This window comes from Rhipicephalus microplus, chromosome X, assembly GCF_043290135.1.
Source record: "Rhipicephalus microplus isolate Deutch F79 chromosome X, USDA_Rmic, whole genome shotgun sequence".
Classification (NCBI taxonomy): domain Eukaryota; kingdom Metazoa; phylum Arthropoda; class Arachnida; order Ixodida; family Ixodidae; genus Rhipicephalus; species Rhipicephalus microplus.
Genome location: NC_134710.1, coordinates 66,984,952 through 67,006,733, shown reverse-complemented (window position 1 = coordinate 67,006,733; position 21,782 = coordinate 66,984,952). Strand labels below are relative to the sequence as shown.

Genomic DNA, 21,782 nt, shown 5'->3' with positions numbered 1-21,782 from the left:
AACATTTACATCAACCTCACTTCGTTGAACCGGATCTTAGAATGTCCGGCAACTGCCTGCATGTTCCTTGAAACCAAAACTAGCGCCGAGTTTCTGGGGTCTGACCCAGCTGCGCCATCTCTTATTGGTGCGTTTGCGTGTGAAGGCAAATTTATTTTGATGGAAAGCAATGTCTGGCGCACATATCATGGTCTGCAATCTGATTTTACTTGTTTGTTTCAATATACAAAGTTTTGGGTGATAAGGATATTTTCCATCCTGCTTGAAATTCGTACGTATTACCAAGATAGAGCTGCAGTAGAGACACCCCCATTTGCATTGTTTCTAAGCGATTGTAAGACCACAACGCCAATGTTGACGTTTACGGGCATGAAGGAAGGAACTGTTTGGGACCCCACTTGCTTTATTTTTCGACAATTGTTTTTTTTGTGTGTGTGAAAAAAAATGGGGGAGGCAGACTCCCCCCCATTACGGTAATCTTCTGGATTAAGAATCCTTGAACTTGGCAGGTATGGTGATGTTTCGCTGAATAAAAATACGGCACAGTCACCTTCCCTCCCCATGCTTCGCATAATAGGGGCTTCCAGGTATGTAAGACATGCCGAATTTTTTTGTTCTTTTCATCATGTTATTATGGTTATCAAAAAGAATTGTGCAAAGCCATAAATAGGGGGGAAGGTTAAGCTGTGAGCCTTCCCCCCCCTCTTAACATTTTCATGCATGACCTTATCGGGTGATAATGAATCATTGACACGCCTTCACAGCAGCCACAAGTTGCTGAAGTTCGCTGTTCTACAGCCCATCTCTCTGTCTCTTTTTCTCCCCCTCCCCAAAAAATGGAAAAAAAAAAGAGAAAGAAACGTAGTATGGCCCTGGAAGTGTACCAAAAATGGATCTAAAGAAGCATTGATGTGTCTGATAAACTCAAGTACTTTGTTGAGAACAGTGTTGTGCTGGGGAAACATAGGCATGTGCAGGGTCTAACTCAAGTACTTTGTTGCAAACAGTGTTGTGCTGGAGAAACGTAGGCATGTGCAGGGCTGGTTTCCTTTCAAGGGGGGAGGGGGGTGGCAAGGTTCATCTCGGTTCACCCAGGCCCTCTTTATTAAGTCAATGTATGAGGCATACATTGCCCCCTAGCTTGGACACAGTAGCCCTAACCACTGAGTCTCTAGGAATTTCAGTTGATGGTTACGGGGATCAATTGGGACAAAGGCCAAAGCTTTCTTCCCTGTTACTCTTGATGGGTACCAATAAATGCTTTCTTTCTTTCTCTCTCAGTGCATGACCCCTGCAGCCCCAGGTGCACAAGTGCAGCAAAAGGCGACTGCATTCTTCCCAAAGCGCCTAGTAAGAATGAATTCATATGTAGTATTACAAATAACTGGGCTGAAATTTCATTTGAACATGTTTCTTTTATCTTGTGGTTATAATTAAGCTGTAACATAGCTGTTTCAGTTAAGTGATCTTTCACTTTATCAAACTTTTTTCCGAGGTCCCTAGAAATTCATTCAACCTAAATTTCATGGTAGAACATTCTTTCAAAAAAATGTAGGACAGAATATGCTTTGCACAATGCCGACGCTGCAGCCAATCTGCACATTGAATCGTCTCTTATTACTGTGTCATGGACAAGGTTTATGCAGCTATCGCTATCTGAAATTTCGTATGCAATTGACTCAGTTTTTTTTTCCTTTGTCGGGTTAATTTTACTCCACGATGTTGTACCAGGTGCATTGCTTAAGGAACACTTGAGCTTTTTTTTTGTATTCGCGTACCCTTTCATAACATCGAAAGCACGACTCTTGCCGCGAGAAAATTGCTCAAATAGAAAATGCAGGTAGCGACACTAACTTGAACTTTCATCACCAACTTGCTGTGATGTCATGGATTTTTTATGGCATTTACTATAGTCTACATAGTTCTTATTGCGTAAAAATGAAGTACATTGCTCTTTGAGGCGGCCAGGGACCTGAAGGGACACTAAAGGCAAATAAGTTTATGTCAGAGTGAAAGCTCAGTGTGTGACAACATTTAAAACTGAAATATTATCAACAGCAGGGACATACTTGCCAAGAATTTAAGATAAATTTATCGCACAACGTGCGCCACAAGTGTGGCATTTTGGAAATGATCCCGATGATGTGAGTGTCCCACTACAATCAATCATCCGTAATCAATCTAGCTGTAATAAAAGATAAATGACCTTCCATGGACAAGAGATGTAATAAAATGCACCTTGACTGTTTATTTGATTTATATAAAAAAAGCCATGTGGCGTTACTATGGGGAATGGCGCAAGTGGTTGAAAAGTTTCGTTTTCACCTAGTTTGGCTGGATAAGTAGTGGCATCTAATGGGGCCCCAGTCGAACCAAACAAGCAGAAAGTTTTTCAGTTGCTGCTGTGACTCCCGCTACTTTTGCTCTGCTGCTACTAGTGTCGGCGGCCACTCAGTAAAAGATGACAACATTGGGCACAGTAAGAGTGACGTCTGAAAGACCGCTTTCAGGTGGGTGATTCGAAGTGCGCTAATGCGATTGGACCACTAAACATGATTTTATTTCAAAATAAGCACTTTCTTGGCACAAAAAGTAGCGCTATGTCATTTCTTTACCGCTATTCCAACAACCAAAACAGACTTAATATTTGTCTTTAGTGTCCCTTTAATGTAGCAAAATTCAAGAAACGTCATTGAGCCACCGCTTTGATCATCCTTGATAGATGTCGGCATGAAATTAAGAAATGCCACTCTGACCTTCATTTTGTCTTCAATTAATAAAAATGTGATGGTGATTAAGACCTCTACCGGGGTACGTGACAGCGTGATGTCACCGGTGCACGTGCAAGGCGGTGGTTGGCAAAACACTCCTGCCGGTGGTTGAGTGGGGTGCAGTCGCTCAGTGCTTGGGCCAAGTTTTTTTTTCTTTTTTAAAGCTTTATTTTCATCTCACAGTGGCAACATTAGGTGTGGTGTGTGTCAGAGAACATCTAGGTATGTGGTAAAGTGCGCGATAAAATACTTGCCACGCTGGCTGGCTGTTTATCACCAAGAAGTGAACACACGTGGCGGCCTGTGCGAGGAACAGCGGTATCATCCTCAAAAATGTGCTGTGTTGACTGTGGCGTGTAGTGTGTGTTGAAAGGCATCGAAAATATTGGTTCACCATTACTGACGATGAAACTGGGAATATTGTGCATGGTGTGTGCAGTGTGAATAACGCGATGCATCCTGTTTGCGAAAACACTGGTATTCGTTGTGGGTCGGTTGGAGTAACCGGTAATCAATGGAAATTTACGATCTGACATTTTAGTCAAGGTAAAAATGCATTTGACGCGATTATCTGCGAGTGGGTACATCTCAACGTATGCGCGACGTGCAGAAAAATAGAAGTTCATGATCTCCGGGCACTATGCATGAGCTAGGTATAAGCATGTTGCAGCATTGCCGAATCTGCATATACGCTTCACCACGGCTATAATTGGTATTATTGGATACCTGATACGTGCTAATGGAAACAGCGGAGATTTTCGTTTCTTATCTACTTTCTACCTTTACAGCTCGATCCTTATTAAGTGACAATTAGCGTTACAAGTTCGTGTATCAGGCCTTAAGAAGCAATATAGGTACGACAACACGTTATACGTGTCAAATGCAGCAAGGTGTGTCAGATAATATTGTTGCAAATGTTGTATCTTATTAAGTTGTCGGGTTTTACATTACGTAAATAATTTTCACTGGGTTATTGAGAAATGCAACGGCAGAATTTCACTTTAATTTTCACGAGGATATGTTAACCTGAGCCTTACACGGCAAGAAGTGTTTCTCTTTTTTTTTTCATTCATCTTCAATCAGAGTTTTGCGCAATGAGCGAGAATCTTATCCATGACGTCGCGCACAGCAGCTCAAAACCATGCTGCCGCCAATGCTGTACCTCGTTTAAAACTGCAGTGCACATGCCACGATGGAAATTGAATGAGTTTACATTCATGCCATGCAAATATTTCTCAAAGTGCCAGTCAACTGCGTACATTCAAAACATTCGCTTTCGCAAAAGATCAAATTTTTTATGGCTGCCATCTACGTGGGTGAAGCTGACTGCGTGCTATAGCCACGTCTCTCAGTACTCTAAACAAAGTTTCTCCATCCAACTACGATGAGCGAATTTCCGCACTATGAGCAGTGGCCCTTCTGCAACCCCCTTCTTTCAAAAGCTGTGATTAGAACATAGCCATGTAGAAATTTCTGTCGAAGGAATGTAGACATGCAGTTCTGCTATGCATAAATATGCCGCTGGTGAAACTTTCTTGCCAACCAGCACCTGCTCCGAGAGAGGGTATGATGGGCGGGGTGCCCGCAGTGACGTTGCACTGTTTACAAACAGGGAGGGGTATATTGATGACTGTGGAGTTTTCCAAAAATAGCTTCAGTCATGGAACATTCATTATTTCACTCTAGCGTACCTTCCAGTGTTTCGAGAAAGCTGATATTTGACTTTGTTTCCTGCACTAATTTACCGATTCAACAGTCGCTTGCACCACGCTTTTCGATTTGACTTTGTGCAAGACAAGTTTACGGTTCTCCTGCATATGTAACTTTGAAAGTGCTGGTATCATACATCTTTTTGAAGCACACTCCAGGGGTAGACAAAGTTTCGCTGCATCCCCCCCCCCCCCCACTTTTTCTGACCCTTCCCACTGAGAGCCCTATTATCAAAAGGCAATCAAGGACCAGTATTTTAATAAAAGTGCATGTGTTAATATTGTCAACAGACAAAGGATGACGGGCTCGCTCTGTATAGTAAACAGCACGTACATGTGCTTGACCTACAGTCTCTATCTGTGGCTGTCTACGGAGCCATCTGTGGCAGCCTATGTTTTCATGTGTTTGGGCGTTATTGTGCATGGTTGTTTGCTTTGAGCTTTCTGAGCATATGTCTTTCGGTGCTGGATCTGGGTAAACGATTTGTAAATGATCATTGGGAGGCCCCATTGCATACATGTGATGAATCCTCATATGCCAAATGCCACAATGACCGGTGCTGAATAACACCCAATCAATTGCGATCTGTGCATTACAATCTTGCAAACCGATCGTGATCATGGGCCGTCTTCTGTACCGTTTGAATGAAATCAAACTACTCACTTGCTACTCGCACACGAACGACTGCCTCAAAACACGCTAAGGTGGAACCAATTGCGATTGCGACAGTTAGCCATGATAATAGCAATGCAATAAAAAATAAATAAAAATAAGCATATACAACATCAGAATCTGTTTGAAAGCACAGTCAGATGTTTTGAGGGCCCGCACAATGACGTTCATAGCTTCCCCCAGTCGTAGAGGAGGACAAAGTTTGTGGTGTTGCTGGAGGCACCTGATGCACATATTTTACAAAGTAGTCATTTTCTCTAGTTCAAGCCAACATTATGTGTGCTTTCCTGTATTTCTGCATGAAAAAATAACACCATAACTTCATTACCAACACAATTCTGCGAATCCCCCTGTTCTATGCATCCTCTAAATATGCCCTCTAAGCCCTACACCTTAGAGGGGATATTTAGGGTGTCGTTCTGTCACACAATTGTAGTCATTCGGCTTGCTTGTGTTCTTTTCTTGAAAATTGTTGTGGTACACAGACACCTCAAGTAAGACCTTTGTTTTTGTGTGTGTGTCATGATTTCATCCAAGCATATTGTTATTCATGTATCATATAGTGTACAGAAGTGCTACTTCAAGGCAATATCAACTCAGAAATTGGTCGATAGTTTGAAATGTGTCATCGTTTCAATGAGTTAAGTGTGGCTACACCAAAGTGGCGCTGAGGTTGAATGCTTTTTTTCCCACTAAAAAGACTGTGATTCAAACTTACGCCTTTCAAGTGGAAAGCAGGCATTCAACCTCGGCACCACTTTGGCAGAGTAGCGCTTAACTTTTTAAAACGATGACACATAGCAGACTACCATTTGCAGCACCCAAAGTGTCTTAACCCTGTTTGGGCTTCACTTTTTGAAACTCTGTTCGATCACTCCCCTGTTCTAGTACTCTCTAATAATGTCTTGTTACAGAATTAAAATACTTTCGATAATATGTGTTTTTGGTTTAATGCAAACTCTGGTGATAAAGTGACTATTCACGATTGCAGAAAAAAAAAAGTGGCCTCACTTTTGCTATATGTGCCTATATCAATAGTAACACACACAAAAAAGATAAAAAATTAATCAATGTACTGTTGCAAAAAATTAATCAATATGCTGATGCTTCGTTCAACACATAGGTATCTGTTGTCAACAATTTCCATTCCAGTGTTTTGACGCTGAAAGTGGGCAGGCACACAGTGCAGGCCAAGTGATGGTTACCACTAAGCTGTTTATTTTTTGCTGTTGTCATGCAACGTGCAACATGTAACTGAAAAGTACAATCAATACAACTCGGCTTTCGTATTATTTCATAACAATGGTTTGACTGCCTATGTCTTGTCAGTCAAGCGCGAAGGCAAGATGGTGGTTTTTGTTAGCTATGGAAGACGCATGAAAACGGGTCTTCATGCTTTCGGCTACATGTTGTCACTACCACATGCAATGTACAAAACCCACTCTGCATCGAAGAACTTGAAAGCTGTAAAGAGTTACAAAGCAAAAAAGAATTATCTCCTGTTTGTATTGCTCTTGACAGTAGGCATAAGTGGGCATTGATGTACTTGGAGGACATTTATTGTGGCCTTTCAGTGGCATGTGGCGTCGTGCTAATCCGCTGTTGCAACCATATGCAGGATAACAGCCCAGTGTTCAGTGGAAGTCGATTGGAAGAGGCCAGTTGCCGGCCTGGAGGCGCGATCAAGCTGTCATGGCTAGAAACACCACAACTGGACAGTGAGGTGGCCGAACTCACTAGTCTGATGGAGCGCACGCGAATCGCCGGAAGTACTGAAGAAGAAGCGCGCAGACTTCGGGTTGAGCTGCATCGCTGTCGGCGTCAACTGCAGCTTGCCTTGCAGGGTTTCGAGCAGGAGCGCCAGCAATGGCAAGAAGAGCGTGAACGGGCTGCCAAGTACCAACGTCAACTGGAGACAGACTACTGGCAGCTATTCAGCCAGAACCGCGAGCTGTTACGTGCTGTGTCACATACCAGCCTGCCACTTGAGCTGCTTGATGGCTGGTACCACTCAGAATCCAGTTGCTGAAAACTAACCACACCAATCTGTGATAACTCCAGTCCGGTGTGCCTCTTCCTCCTTCTGGAGAGGGGGCTTGTCTCCAGGGTTGGCATGATTGGATCACCGTTTCAGAACCGGAAACTTCAGTTGGCATTGTTCTGTGCAGATTCACTCCCTGAATGAAGGTAGCGGCTAGCCCTCGCACGAGTTTTGCAGCACTTGTATATATAAAAATATGGGAAGGCTATAAATTATAACAGCCTTTCCAAGTTTAGATTTGTGTCTTCATAATTTGTTTATGCACATAATTGACATTCCTTGCACATATCAACAAAGCAAACAGGTGACTATTCTGTTAGTGAAAAACTTTTACTCCTGTAATGACAGAATATATACCATACATGCATCCAACCTTGGATGTGCTGCAATTTGATACAGACCATTTGTACATGGCAGCACCATAGTATGGGAGATCATCGGAACCTTTACACAAAAGTGCTGCAAATATAGTCACTTTGAATTTTCTCAAACACATATAGGCGAGCGGCAGCAACAGGGAAGATCTCAGCTACACTAAACAGAAAGCACACGATTGTGAAGTGTGTATCACAAAATCTCTCTGCAAATACATGTTTCCGGCTCTGTGGCTATGAGCAGATGCAATTGTGCATATCTCTGCACCCTACCCCAAATTATTATTGAGCTTCCACAGTGTAGCCTGATCCACTTACACCATAGTTTGTGGATTTCGCTCTTATAAGCACTGATGATTTACGGTGACTTGTTAAAATGTCAGTGTAATATTGCTGCTAAAACATTTGTAAGTAGGGTGCACTGCAGTGTTCCCCAAATCAAACCACCTTTTTGCCATGCCTCCACTAAAGTGAGCCTAGTAACAATGACCCACTTTGTTATCAGTTGAAAGTGGTTCTAAAGCAAGTGAATATTATAACAAAGCCCACTTACCAAACAGTAATATATCATTATGCCCGGCGAGGTTAGTTATGAAATGAGGGCGGTCATAGTAATTGGGCTTTAGTGTACATGGGTGTGCCCATTTGCACATTGCATAGGGTTTGCAAGAAACTCAAAAGAGGCCCCACTTTCTTGTTTTCTTACGTGCAATTTCATTTATATTTTCTGCAGCAGTGCTACAGGTATAGCAAGCTGTGTATATAGTTATATGGCTTTGTTGCCAGCCAGATATGTATGTCTTGCCAAAGGTTGCATCCACTTCCTGAACATGCATTGTTACTTTGTTTAAAGAATGGTAGATGGACCATAGAAAGCTTCTATGGGTATTGTTCCAGTGTGTTTGTACTATGTGGGCATTTGTATGAGATGTGTTAGTTCCTGTGTGCTTGCTTGGTCACCTGCATTTTTCTCCAGTTTTCCCAGTATTTTTCCTTTCTTGGGCCCAGACATATTTTGGCTGCAAACTCACTGCCACATCAATATTGCCCATGTGAAAGGTGCATGGGAGAAGCTGCATGTATTTAGCTTTGCATTTAAATAATCAATGGTAGCTGTTCATGTGCCAACAAGCATTGAGAATTGTGTATTTTGATGAATTGTGTGAAACTTGAGTGTGTGTGTGCATGTGTGTGTGTGTGCACCTTACAAGGTGCGATATCAGTGCAAGCAGGCAAGTAGCCGACAGTGCCCATGCGGCCACATCAGAGGGCCTGAGTGGTATGCATGCTGAAAGGGCAATGAACTCCTTCCCTCATCTTCACCATCGCTGCCAAGGCAGTTGTGATGTGGACAGCCTATTCAAGGATAACACGTCACTGTGATGTAGTCAGTAGCACTGCACACCAATTTCATGTTGTACTCCACATGTCAGGATGTTTTGTAGTGTGCTGCTGAGCTTCTTGCCAACATTTACAGAAACAAACTTGTGGCAGGACTTCTTTTTTTAAAGAAGAATGAATTTCTCATCACTGTATAGTCTTTCAGAGTCAATGATTTTTGTTATCATTCAGAAAAAAATAAACAAACAAACCTTGACTGTGCACAACCTTTTGGATTCATATGGGTGAAAGTGAATTGGCAATATTATTGGTGGTTTATCTTTTTACAAAAGAGAAGTCCTTTAGGTAATTTTCTGGTTGCAGAATCTCAATTATAGGGAAATAGAAAAGTCAGCACCTTGGCATCGGATTGTGGTGCAAAGAAAGACTGAATTCAAAAGGTAGTGCCATGGCAATTGCTTTCTTGGAGGTTGAAACAGTGTTTTTGCTTTCAAGTAGCACAATCACAATTACTACCATCATACAAATACAAAAAGCTTTAAAAAAAAAGTCTGCAAAGCATTCATAAATACGACACTATGTGTATGACGTTCAATGGAAAGTACCTGCTGCTTAATAAAGTTGCATATCATGTTTTGTCACTGTGAATAGCCTTGTTCATTCTTGTGCGTGGACAGCCATTAAGGTCAAGTCACATTGTTTAAAGTTGAATTTATTTGTGTTTTTTCATTTTTGTACAAGGAAATCGGGATTTCATTTTTATTAAGTATCCCGAGTAACATGAAGCTTTACATGCAGTGTGAATTCACAGCCAGCTTGAAGCTTGCGCAAGTTACAACACCACAGGTTGCTCCTGTACAGCTGTGTAACAGTCCATCATGAAACTGACTAGAGTGCACACCACTGCTCTGAGTTATGAAGACACGGGAACCATTCTGTGCAAAACAGAAGGCAGGAAAGAACGGAGAAATGGTCGTAGTCATGTATGGGGCTCACAGCAGTCGTGGAATGGCTGGGAATGTCACCGTGTTCTTATCACAAATCTTCGAATCTGCTTAACAGCCAACTGTGCACAAGACAGCCAAAAAGATCAAAACCTGCCTCTTCAAGCAAGACTATTTACAGCACCAGGTTTGGCTTTCAGCTGCTCAGTTTTATTCCTGTAAATAAGCAAATGGGGAAAAAAAGCCGTGTGTTTAGGCAGCCAGAAACAGTTTTATGGCCTCTAAATCACACCCAAGCAGGAAGCAAAATCTTAAGCACTATATTCAAACAAATGCTGCTAGTATGTAACACTTCGTTATGATGACACTACGATGGGTGCCTAGCCACTCATCAGCCTCCCAATATGAAAACACAATGATGGTAAGCACATATGAACATTTAACCTTTACAGTTCATGGGCACGCATTTGGGTATATTTGAGAAGCGCATGCTGTGCTTCTATATTTGAAGACTGCTTGACAAAAAGTGATGTCTGTGAGCAAAAGCGAGCAAACAAAATGCCCACGACATGTCATAGGCCCATGTACACACACTCAGCAAAAAGTGGTATGCAGTGATGAAAGCAACATTTTCCTTTTTGGAGCAGACTCTGGAGCAGAAAAAATGGTGTTTCGGAGCAGGCTCAAGTGTCTTTGGAGCAGAAAAAAATGCTATAGCTTAGGGTTGCTATTGGTGTTTTTGGAGCAGATACACGTTCCTAACAACTCCTGTAGTCTAAAACATCACTTAAGCATCTTATGAATATTTATATTTATCATTAAACATGCGGTATGCTAGCTTGTATGGAAGCAGTGGCGTAAATCATAGGTGGGGGGGGGGGGGGGGGGTCAAGAGAGTTTGGACTTTTTTGTGTTCAGGCTGGGGAGGACACCATTTGCAAGTGTCCTACTTGAGATTTAGCTATAGCGCATGTTATAATTGGGTTAACAGTTAAGTATAGTGCAATCAACTTTTTAAAAGGCTTTTTATCTTTTACTGCATACCTGTGTTAAATGCCCCTCAGCTGTGTGAACTATGGAAATAAAAAAAAAAGGTGAGAAAAAGGACAGGATATAACAATGCAGTTGCTTGAGCTCAAACCCCATGCTCATTTTCTTAAACTTCATTTGAAAGCATTATTTAATTCTTATATAAATAAAAATACAACTCGTATTGAAAATACTAATTGGACACCAAGGCATGACATGTGTCACTCCTTGAGATTTTTCTGGATTTACGCCACTGAGTAGCATACAAGGATGATAGTGTATACAGCTTGCTTTTGGTTTCGCTTAGGCTCACAGGATAGTCCCATGGTTCAAATTTATTCTATTTAGTTTGTCAATATCCTTTCGGAGCATGTTTGGAGCAGTTACAAGCAAATATTGCACTTTGGAACAGCATGGAGCAGCATTTCTCTTTCGGAGCAGTTTGAAGCAATTGGAGCAGCACTTCCATCATTGGGTATGGTGGCATCGCGCGAAAAAAGCACACGCAGTCGACCAAGTGAGAATCAATTTTTCTTAATTAATAAAATGTTAAACATATATTGCTAAGCAGTGGGTATGACGGATCATGACAGACTAGAGAAAGCACATGAAAATTTTGCACTTGTTGCTTTCAGTTTTCTGTGAAATGGTGCAACTTACTTACAAATGTACCCAGTTGGGTACTTCAGATCATTGAGTTGAAAACACACTTAGTTTTGCTCTGTGTTGCTGGTAGATTTCCCAGTGACTGGGAAATACACGAGCTACTCTTTCAGACCGATACTGAGACGGCATTGTGAACAAGCTGCACAGCAGCAGTGAATGGTCAGGTAGCAGCAGTGATGGTGATGAAGATGATACACCCGTCGGCTTCCAAGTTCAACATTTCAGCTCAGTTTTGAAAGAGGCAGAGTAGACCCAACTTGAAAGGGGTATAACGTGAAGGTCAAGGTAAGAGAAAAAAAATTATGTGTATTGTAGCCCCATTGCATCAAAGCATAGAGCAAGAATATGGATGATGTGGATCTTTTGGACACGTGCATGTGCTAATTGAGGGCAAACATTATCCATACAAAGAAGCGGACAATCGGGGTGTTTGCCCCCAGTCCGAACCTAGTGGCCATAAATTCAAGGCTCAGATACAGGAATGACTGCAAGCTCAAGGATGTTGCAGCTAAAAACATTCTCAACCAATTTTAAAGTTTAAGAACAGAGTACAAAAAACACCAATTTGCGTACACGTCAAGCAAATACAACGATTTGAAAACGCAGTAGACCTGAATGTTCAAATTGGCGAGTCTCTGGCAGTCCCAAAATTTAGCAAGCTGATTTTAATACCACCTAAAGAGGTCTAATTTGACTTGTAGGGACATTTTTCAAGGCATGTGCCCCTAAAGAATATGCCGCAATGAATATAACAGTGCAAAAGTCTGCATTAAACGCACTGAACTTGAGCTGTTTCTTTGCCTTCTAAACAAAAATGACCTTGATTTTTACTCAGTTTACGCCTGATATAACCAAATGGTAAATCCATTTTCTCCTCTGAAAATGCAGTTTTCATTTTTTCTTTCTGACAAGAGTTTTGTGACAAAAATAAAAAGCTTTTATGAGTTCACCTTGTTTACTTTTTTACCCACAGGTCTGAAGAGGTTAAGCACACAAAAGCAGCGGCAGTCACAGTCGCTGTGCTACTGTTTGGAACACTGAGTAGAATGTGGAGTGCTGGTCTAGTGGCAGCATTTTCTCTTTTCTTATACAGTCGACTCTTGTTAATTCACAGTCGAAGGGATATCAGAGTTTTGTTTGAATTACCAAGAAGTTTGAATTACCAGAACTTCTCAGATAGACGACTCTGGGTGAGGTGACACCACAAATTATGATTAGGCATTGGTTTTAACACATTTAAAAATCTTAGATGTTTTTAAGTCCTAACTGCACGCAGTGAACAGAAAGCAGAGGTGTAAAGTCCACAAGTCTATTGGCCATTTACGGCTGATCAGTCCTTTTAAATAAATCTTGAATTGCCTACTGCTTCTTTGCTAGACGTATGTGCCTTCAGCACAAAGCTCTCTATACCATTTGAGAAGCATCACAGTTTACCATGCGAGTGCTTCATTTGAAACATTTGATTTGTTTATTTGTATTTATTTGTAAAACCTTTTTCCTTGAAGGCCTCAGGTGCTTGGTTTTCATTTTTAGACTGTTACAATTATATAAGCACACAAATCTTTAAATAACAGCGGGAAAGCAGCAGATATTTTCTGGTATGAACCAGCAAAAAGTATGAATTGACTGAATGACAAAGTTTGAATTTAGAGGATCTTCAAATACATAAAGAGAATAGAGGGCCAATCGAAAATCTGAATTTTGTTTTAATTAACTTGAAGTATGAATTATCAGAGCTTGAATTTTCGCAATTCTACTGTTTTTCCTGTAATTCCAAATGAAATTTCAAGCTTCAGTTAAACCTACTTGTAATTTATGCCGTTCTAAACTTTTCAAACAGCTTGAGAACATTTTCTTTTTACTGACTAAAGTACATGAAAATGCATAATTCAAGTTCAAAGTAGTGCTGTGCTCACCTGAAAATTTGTTAGAACATTTGCTTCTTTTGTTTTCTTAAGGTGGCTGTGGTAGCTGCTTCAGCAGCTCTGCATACGGGGTATCTGGAGTGGCAACACCTTTGATGATGTTGTAGAACTGTGTTTTATGGTGCTCATTGACAAGCTGCAAAAGACATGACATGTCAGCTTAACCTCTGATCACAACAAGAGGGCCAGCCTGGTGCAGAATTAGACTTGCCTGCCGTTGGAAGTCCAAAGCAGAAATATAGAACAGCTTCTTGTCATGATCTTCAAACATGCCCATTCTGCCCTGAATTAACGGGAATCTGATGACATTGGTCAGGAAAAAATTTATTGCAAGTCCAAACCAATTTTAAGTTCGCTAGTGGCACTGCTAATGACATTTAGCGAGCTCTGTAGGCCCGCATATGCCACCACTACACTAAGGGCAGAGGTGAAATTCATTTTGCCTACACCATAGAGATTCATATTATATTACTAAGAGGGTAATGTGGCACCGTCGTCTATTCTAGGCTGTGTTTGTTGCCAGGAAAAGCAGCATAAGCCAGTGCAAGGCTTGTGTTGGCTGGTGTCGGGCAAGGACGGGCCAAAAATATGGATACAGTGACCAACCCTTTATGAACAGATCTCATTCACCTATATTAAGTTTTACAATAAAGGTTTGCCAACTTTTGTTGCATAAAGAAGAGGTGAAAAGAAGAAACAGACCCCGAGAAAGTGTTGCAGAGCGTGTGCTCACACTGTCCTTTAAGCTTAATGACCAGTAAGTACTCTTTATGTTTTATAAATGTGTACATATAAGCATAAGTTCCTCAATATGTATAAAACTTGTTTTTTTTTTGTAATTAAAAAAGAGATTATAAAAAAAGCGTATCACATGCTACTTTAGTACAAAATGAACCACTGTGATGGATGGAACACTGCTAGCCAGATGTGTTTTAAGCTGCCCAGGCTATCTGAGAATTATTCCAAATTGACATATCTTAGCACTCTCATTCAAATAAAAACGTCCAGTACTAGATTTCTCCCCATGAAATAATAAGAAACATCACACCTATACCTACAGTTTTACAGTCTGCTGTGTCGGTTACTCAACAGTAAGTACAAATATTTCACTTTCTTAAAACATTCTGTCTGCAGGGGCATATCAACAAGTTACAAAAAAAAAGGGGGGGCGAAAGGTCACAATCCCCTTACTACTTTTGCATATTATATAATCTCCACAAAATATATATAATATCCACAAAATATATATGCAACAATGCTGTGGGATACAAACAGAAAAACTACACATGGAAAAAATTTGGCAATGCATATACAATACACAATAGCACTGGAAGAGTAGGGGAAAGACCAAGTTCTGCAGAGAACTTCACGCATGACACACAGTTACAAACGTGCTCATGCGTATTATACATGTACATAGTATATACAAACAACACGAGACTTCCTATGCATTAACTAAAAAAAAGCATGTAAAAGAGTAAAAACGTGAATAAGTCCTTCTCAGTAGTGCACTCCGTAAATCACTCAATTTATTTATTGTCAAGAAGCTGTTCACTGTTAATTGCATTAAGTATTAGCAAAGAAGGCATCAAAATTATCATTTGTATTCCATAACTGAAATAAATAAGTCAGTCTCCAGGTTTGCACTTAACTATATTTTTGTCTTAACTTTTAGTCCGACTAGTGCTTAGAGTGCTTCATTATTATTATAATGTAGTCTTAGCTTGTATTTCTTGCAGAAAAATCCCATGTACATGAAAATTACTAGATTATAATGTGTTTCATAAAAAGAGCATGAGTATGAAAAAAGGTATGGTTCTTTGAGGATTCTTCCCAGAATATTTTGAGAGGTGACTATACATGTCTGAAATTTTAAACTATTAAACTTTTTGGCATCTCATGCACTTTCTCCTCTGATTGCAGGTCTAAAACAGCATTATTTAAAACCACAACAGCTGTCCCATTAGTAATATTTAAGTCTTGATCCAATGCTTTGACATGCCTATTTAAAAATTGTAGTGGTTCCAAAAAGTTAGTTTCACCGCTATGCTGTCGTGCTGCGCAACGAAGCATACCAAAACTTGAAAGGGGCTACTTTTGTCTTTAAGCATTTTTCTATGCTGTCCTTTGCCGCTTTAGTAGGATTTTGTTAACGGGCAGGGACAACCGCTATTGCCAGAATGAAAGCCTCCGAGATGAAGGGCCATTTTATTACTTCTGCGCTAGGTGAAATGCACATGTGCCAAAGCATCGTGAAAGAGGCGGTTTAGACATACGAGCATAAGTGGAGAGTTTTCATTTTATCGAAGGGGGCGGGAGCCTGACTTGCTCTTCTGCATCTCTCTCTACACACGTCTCGTATGCCAACGCCATAAGAATATTCCTTGCCGTTCAGCTGCCCCAATGCAACCTTTGCCTTATCCAGCGCCTCCACCAAATGTCAAGAGGCGTTCTAGGTGACAAAGTCCTGAGATGGTAGAGCATAGAACTAGAAGTAACACACAGGACCGCACCCGAACGAAAGCTTTATAAGCCGCATCCCCACTGCCTATTGCTGTCCAGTACAGTGTGTGTGTGTGTGTGTGTGTGTGTGTGTGTGTGTGTGTGTGCGTGTGTGTACAGAGCATACTAATTATCACACAACACAATTTAAAAAAAAAAGAGGAACAGCATTACACAATGCAAAGTGAGTGCATATTGTTCCCAGTATACTGGGGTAGAGTCATATTAATTTTTGTAACTCAAAAAGTACTCGCCTAATTATCAAAATGCCAATGAAACAGATGCGCACATGGTGAAATGACATCTGTCTGTGCAACTTGCAACAACATACTAATTGCATGCTCATTTTTTCTAGTTAAATAACATTTGAAACTATTTATACCTATGAAAGAAAAGGACAAGTTTATGAGGCGAATAGATCAGGTTTAAAATAACTGTACGAAATAATTTTCACGCACATATAGAATGTACAGCCAGCGAGAAAAAGCTGGACCTAGATGCACACTTTTTTCCCCCATAATGGCATCCGAATGAAGTATGCAACCTGAACTGTGAAAATATTCGTTTGCACTCACTAAAAATCAGAAGGTATGCATACTTAGCAAAACAAATACCTGTGACAAACCATTGTCGTAACGTTAATGTGTATGATCCGGTGTGCAGGCAGGCTGAAAACCCTGCTCACACAGCAAAATGGGAGACGGCGGCTGCTTTATACACTGTTGTAAATGTTTTTGCTACAGGTGGTGTCTGCGACTGTCACCACAGCACCGTGCACTTATTCAGAAGTACAGAAGTAACTATAAGTTGTGTAAATCAGGGGCATAGTCATTCCTTATACTTACACAGAAATAGTTGAAGAGAGCAAAAACATTATCAAAGGATACAAAGCACGGAGCCAGACTGTTACTGTCACTGCAACAAAGCAGCAACTGAGGCTCCACATGGCCATTGCCAATGGTGAACGCTGAGTGAAGTTCGATAGTGAAAGGAGAACCCAGTCTTGCATTAACTCTTCATGGTTGCCTACGTGAAGTCCTTCACACACCTAAAAATGCAGAACTTATTTAAGCACTTTTGTAGTACAAAAAGAGCTCCATAATGACTGATTTCTTTGTCATACACTGAACCAGCCACTACAGTTCATTATTGCTACAGAGCACTATTGTAAATCTAGAATGGAATTGGCACTAAAATAATAAAAAATGTTGCATTAGTTTCTTCATTTTTCGAGTAAGCAAACCTACTTTAAAAGGGGTACTGACACAAAAACTTTGGCCTCGCGTTTTTTTTTTTTTTTTGCTGCAATGTGTTGCTGGGGGCCAGTTAATCATAACACGGCACATTGTTTGTTACAGCACATGAGAGATGATTAATTACAGGCCCCTCATTATCGACCAGTTTCAGTTTAAGTTCATATGAGAGAGCTCCAAAAACGACAAGCCACCGGCTTCAACTATCACCACCTAGCGTGTGCAGCTATCAACTACATCAGCACAAATAACTGTGAGATCTGCACGATCTGAACCAAGAATTCCTTTCGAATAGGAAATCGGAATGCAGTGTTGCCAAACATAAGCGAACTGGAAGCGAGTGCGTGTGCCGTGGCCACGCACTCGCTTCCAGTTGCGAAGAAGTATAGAGTCCACGAACAAACGAGACAAAAAAAAAAGTGGCTAAGACATGATTATAACTTGTGTTATTGACTGCAGCGTGATGACACGGGGGAAGTAAGAGGGTCCCCAGGGGGTCCCTTTGGATGGTGTCAATACCAAATACTTCAAAATTAAAACTTAGCTTCGATAGTGCTGTAAGAAAATACCTTCCAATCTATATTAACTGTTGATATTTTGTAAACGATATACGCATGTTCATGAGAATTGATCCGACCGGCTATCTCGGCCGCGAAATTTTGTGTCAGTACCCCTTTACGACAAAGCAAGCCATCAGACATTTCATTTACATTTATGAAAATCTGCAAAGAAGAGTAAAAATGGCTACTAGCTACTCTTACGGTACACTAAGCCTTAGTGCTTTCAGTCCGAAAGTAACCCGAAGGGGAAAATTAAATGCCACGTTCAAGGAATAAAACTAAAATTACTCAGAAATGAAAAACTGACAAAGCCACTGGACGCAAGTGAAACATGAACACATCCTGAAGTGTTCAACTGACCTTGAAGAGGACTGCAGCTAGAAACTGTGGATAAGGCTGTTGGTTGGACAGGAACTCTCCAATGACCTTGTTAAGAATGTCTTGTGCTGGAAAAAACTCGCCCAGAAATCCAGGTAGAATCTCGCTGATCAAATCTGCCTCAAAAGGGTAGCCTCTTTTGATCCTACACAGAAAAGTTGACAAAAACAGAAGACTTTGCAAATTCAAATGAGAACCATGGCTTACAAGTCGGTTTGTACGAATATTTGAATGCTTCCAATATTCTAACGAATAGTACCGTGTTAGAATTCGCTTCGACTCGAATTACATTATTGAAAATTTCTGAATATTCGCAATGAACGAATAATTGTATAATAATCTGCACAAAATCTATAAAGGTGGTTTCACCGCAGTGTAGGAGTATGAAATCATGAAAGCACCAAAGAGAAACTCGCACTGCGGCGAAGCCTCTCTTCAAAGTTTAAGGGGCCCTGCAACACTTCTTGAGCATGGTCGGCAAACGCTGTCAATCGGTAGTCGAGGATCCGAGAACATGTGAGCTGAGTAATATTGCACAGAACGCGGCCGGAAATTCTTAAAGTCAGCTGAAAATTGCTTTCCCTTCTCTTACTAAATCGCGCTACAAGCTCCAAAATCACTCATCACAGCCATCGATCGGTTCAGCGATTGGCTGATTTGAGCATGGCGCGTTGGTCGTTACTGGGGCCGCGACTTGGCCACGCGTGCGTATGTGATCACACTGAAAAGCCGCGTATTCTAAGGGAAAAAAAAAAGTGAAAACGAAGGTCACGAGGCACGCGCCACCCCGTGCTATCCCCCCCCTGCTTAGCTTCCAGCATTTTCATCGGGATGAGAGAAGGAACAATGCAATCGCAGCTTGCGGCAATGCTTTGTAACTCAGCTTATACCAAACAGCAACAGCATATGCATATTTTTCATGAAGAAACACTCCTTCTTTGATATTTAACCCGCAATGGGCCTTTCTGTGCATACGCGCCGTCTGTGCATACGCGCCGGCCTCGAGGAGACATGTGCCATCATTTTTGGTGGCCAAAACGTGACAACACGTACGGACCAAGCGGCATCTGGAGCCACAAACATGCAAATGTTTCCCCCAAATAGTGGTATGAAAGTAGGCCTCCTAGATTGCCTCCTGGCATGCGGCAGGCAATTTCAGAGTCCAAAAGCCACCACTTTTGATTTTGGCGATCTCCAAAAAGACCCATTACCATTTTGGTGACCAAGTACGAGTTGAACTATTTACACTTTTTTTACAAATACCACCTGCGTGAAACTTGCCAGACCTTGCCGGATCATGTGCTTGCACCCTAAATAAGGCAAAGCATCCATTTGCTATTGAAATGCCAAATGAGAACCAAGCAAAGCATTATAGTGAGGCCATCTTGTGCTTGCAAGATTTTTTTTTTTCATTTTATTAACCACAGAGGTCTCATAAGATAGATGCTGTAAAGTAAATGTGCCCTTTTGTAAATATTTTGAACTTCATAGAGCGTGGTCACTATTGTTTTGTTTTTACTTGTTGGCACAGCACATGCTTGCGGCAGATTGGTGATCAAGGTGATGTAAAGCTAACATAAAAAGCGAGGAAACTAATGAAATGAGAGGTTAGAGGATGAATAAGGGCCTAAAGGCATATACACTTTGCACAAATTAGAGCACAAAGTTTAAATTACAGATGTATAGAGATACAATAACCACACAACTGCAGTACCTTCAGTGAAGATACGAAAGAAGGTAAATTGTCTGAAGGGCTAGTTTTTCTGTGTTATAAATAACTAATAAAACAAACAGACTTTCCTTCACTGAAGGAAACCACACGCACCTGTCAAAGAGGAGAGTAGCTCTTTCTAAAGCTGCAGCTCGCTGCTCGCTATTGGCAGGCTCCATCTCAATCGAAGGTTGAGAACGGCGCTTATTTACTCCTTGGGCTGGAACAATGATATGAAGAAGATTTGTCATACACTACCATGCTAGATCATGTAAGTATGCTCGGTTAATGCTAAGTGCCAAATCAGTCAGTGATACTAACCTATGTAAAGTGCAGACAACATAACACCAAGGGCTGGGATTGCTTCAGCTGGCTTGCTATGCCGAATGCTGTAGGGAACAAGAAAAAATATTGTTACATCATGGTGGCAATGTACAAAAAGATAACATCCTAGAAACAAGATGGCAGGTTTTTGGGACAAAGTTGTATTTACAAAACAAATAAAAGACTGTGATGGTAAATGTGATAAAGCACTGCTGGTGCTCTCTGAACAGAAAACTTTTGCACAAGATTGGCCTCCATTTCTAACTGTCAAGGTAAGGTAATTCAATTAGCAGTTATTCATCATCACGAGATGCTGCTATAAGCACAATGTCAAATCATATAATATTGTAAGCACATGCACTGCAGAAAATTACGACACATGTGAAGCCAAAATAAATGTGTATTGTAATGAAGGAGATTCAGACACAGCACTCGTTCACTGGGCCGGCTGTTTTTCATCTAACTTCCTTCGTCTTACTTTTTTGCTAGCTCTCCGCGTGCTAGAGCCACGATGCCACCTTTAGTCATGACTGCGTGCGTGCGAAGCTGCCGACAGTTTTTCTGGTGAGCGGGGTCGGCTGCTTCATTGTGGTTGGTGCTGACCACACTGCAATGTGGATCGGGCATCTCCGAGAGGCATCTCTGGTGGGCGGCTTTGGATGCATCAGAGTGGTCGGTCCTGGAGACCTGCCCGATGTGCATCCAGTGGACAGTGTTGGCTGCCTTGCAGTAGTAGGTCCTCGAGATGCTGCGACTTGGCTGGTGGATCTGCGATAAGTTGCTGCTGAATCCTCGTTCGCGGCGAGGTTGAAATGGGTGGCAGAAGAGAGGTCATAGCCAATCTGTCTGAAGGCGGCAATGAGCTTGGTACTCCAGTCTGCCCAGGATGCTGCCTCACGCCTTCATACCTGTGCCAAGCTGCGGCACCATCTCGAAGGCAGTCAATGGCCACGCACCATTTTTGTTGGTTTGTCCAATCCTCGCGAGCTCTGAGGGCGTTGATGGTAGCCACCCAGTCGTCAGCGTTGTTCTCTATGCCATAGAACTTCGATATGTCACTGGCAGCTTGCGATGGTGGGATTGATGACGACAAGGCAGAGAGCGCCAACTTCAAACAGGCCGGCTGGTTTGAGAGCTGCATGAGGGTATCGCGGAACTCACGGCATGGAGAATGACGCTGATGACGAGTGGTACACGAATGCTAAGATTTGGGTAGAACATACTGAATAATCCTTGCATTATATTCATGTTAGATTCCACTGTTGACTATTTTATAGTATGACACATTTATGTTCAAGCCTAAATGTAAGAAAAACAACACTTACCAGAATGTCGAGAGACATAAATTAATGATGGCTCTAGTCACTGCACAAACTTCTCACTTCTTGAGCAAATTCACTTGGCAGGTAACTCTTGCACAATACATAAGTTCCAGTTATTCAATAGTTATGCCTAACTTCTAAGCAGACAGTATATCAACATGCTATTTCAATTTAAACAGAGCAGTTTAACCAATGTCCCCATATTTCTTCCCTCCCTTTAATTTAAATGCCAACTCGTGAAAATTTCTATATCATTTCT

At 41.4% G+C, this 21,782-nt stretch overlaps 2 protein-coding genes across 4 annotated transcripts in view; one reads left to right on the top strand and one right to left on the bottom strand.

The window, feature by feature from the left end:
• LOC119175907 (uncharacterized) overlaps positions 1-9,557 on the top strand; it is a 103,218-nt gene extending 93,661 nt beyond the window's left edge. For 2 of the 3 annotated variants that reach the window (XM_037426941.2, XM_075877045.1), the window contains 2 exons: positions 1,282-1,350; positions 6,772-9,557. In XM_037426941.2, coding sequence (XP_037282838.2) covers positions 1,282-1,350; positions 6,772-7,182 — 480 coding nt within the window. In that variant the 3' untranslated portion in view covers positions 7,183-9,557. The remainder of the gene's footprint in view (positions 1-1,281; positions 1,351-6,771) is intronic. The other variant, XM_075877046.1, reaches the window with a different exon arrangement.
• A 48-nt stretch (positions 9,558-9,605) lies between these two features.
• The window catches only part of htt (huntingtin), a 255,626-nt gene continuing 243,449 nt past the window's right edge, over positions 9,606-21,782 (bottom strand). Inside the window, exons 55-61 of the mRNA XM_037426940.2 lie at positions 20,199-20,266; positions 19,992-20,097; positions 18,149-18,311; positions 16,863-17,023; positions 13,685-13,772; positions 13,465-13,609; positions 9,606-10,069 (exon numbers count right to left, since the gene is read on the bottom strand). Coding sequence (XP_037282837.2) covers positions 13,502-13,609; positions 13,685-13,772; positions 16,863-17,023; positions 18,149-18,311; positions 19,992-20,097; positions 20,199-20,266 — 694 coding nt within the window. The 3' untranslated portion in view covers positions 9,606-10,069; positions 13,465-13,501. The remainder of the gene's footprint in view (positions 10,070-13,464; positions 13,610-13,684; positions 13,773-16,862; positions 17,024-18,148; positions 18,312-19,991; positions 20,098-20,198; positions 20,267-21,782) is intronic.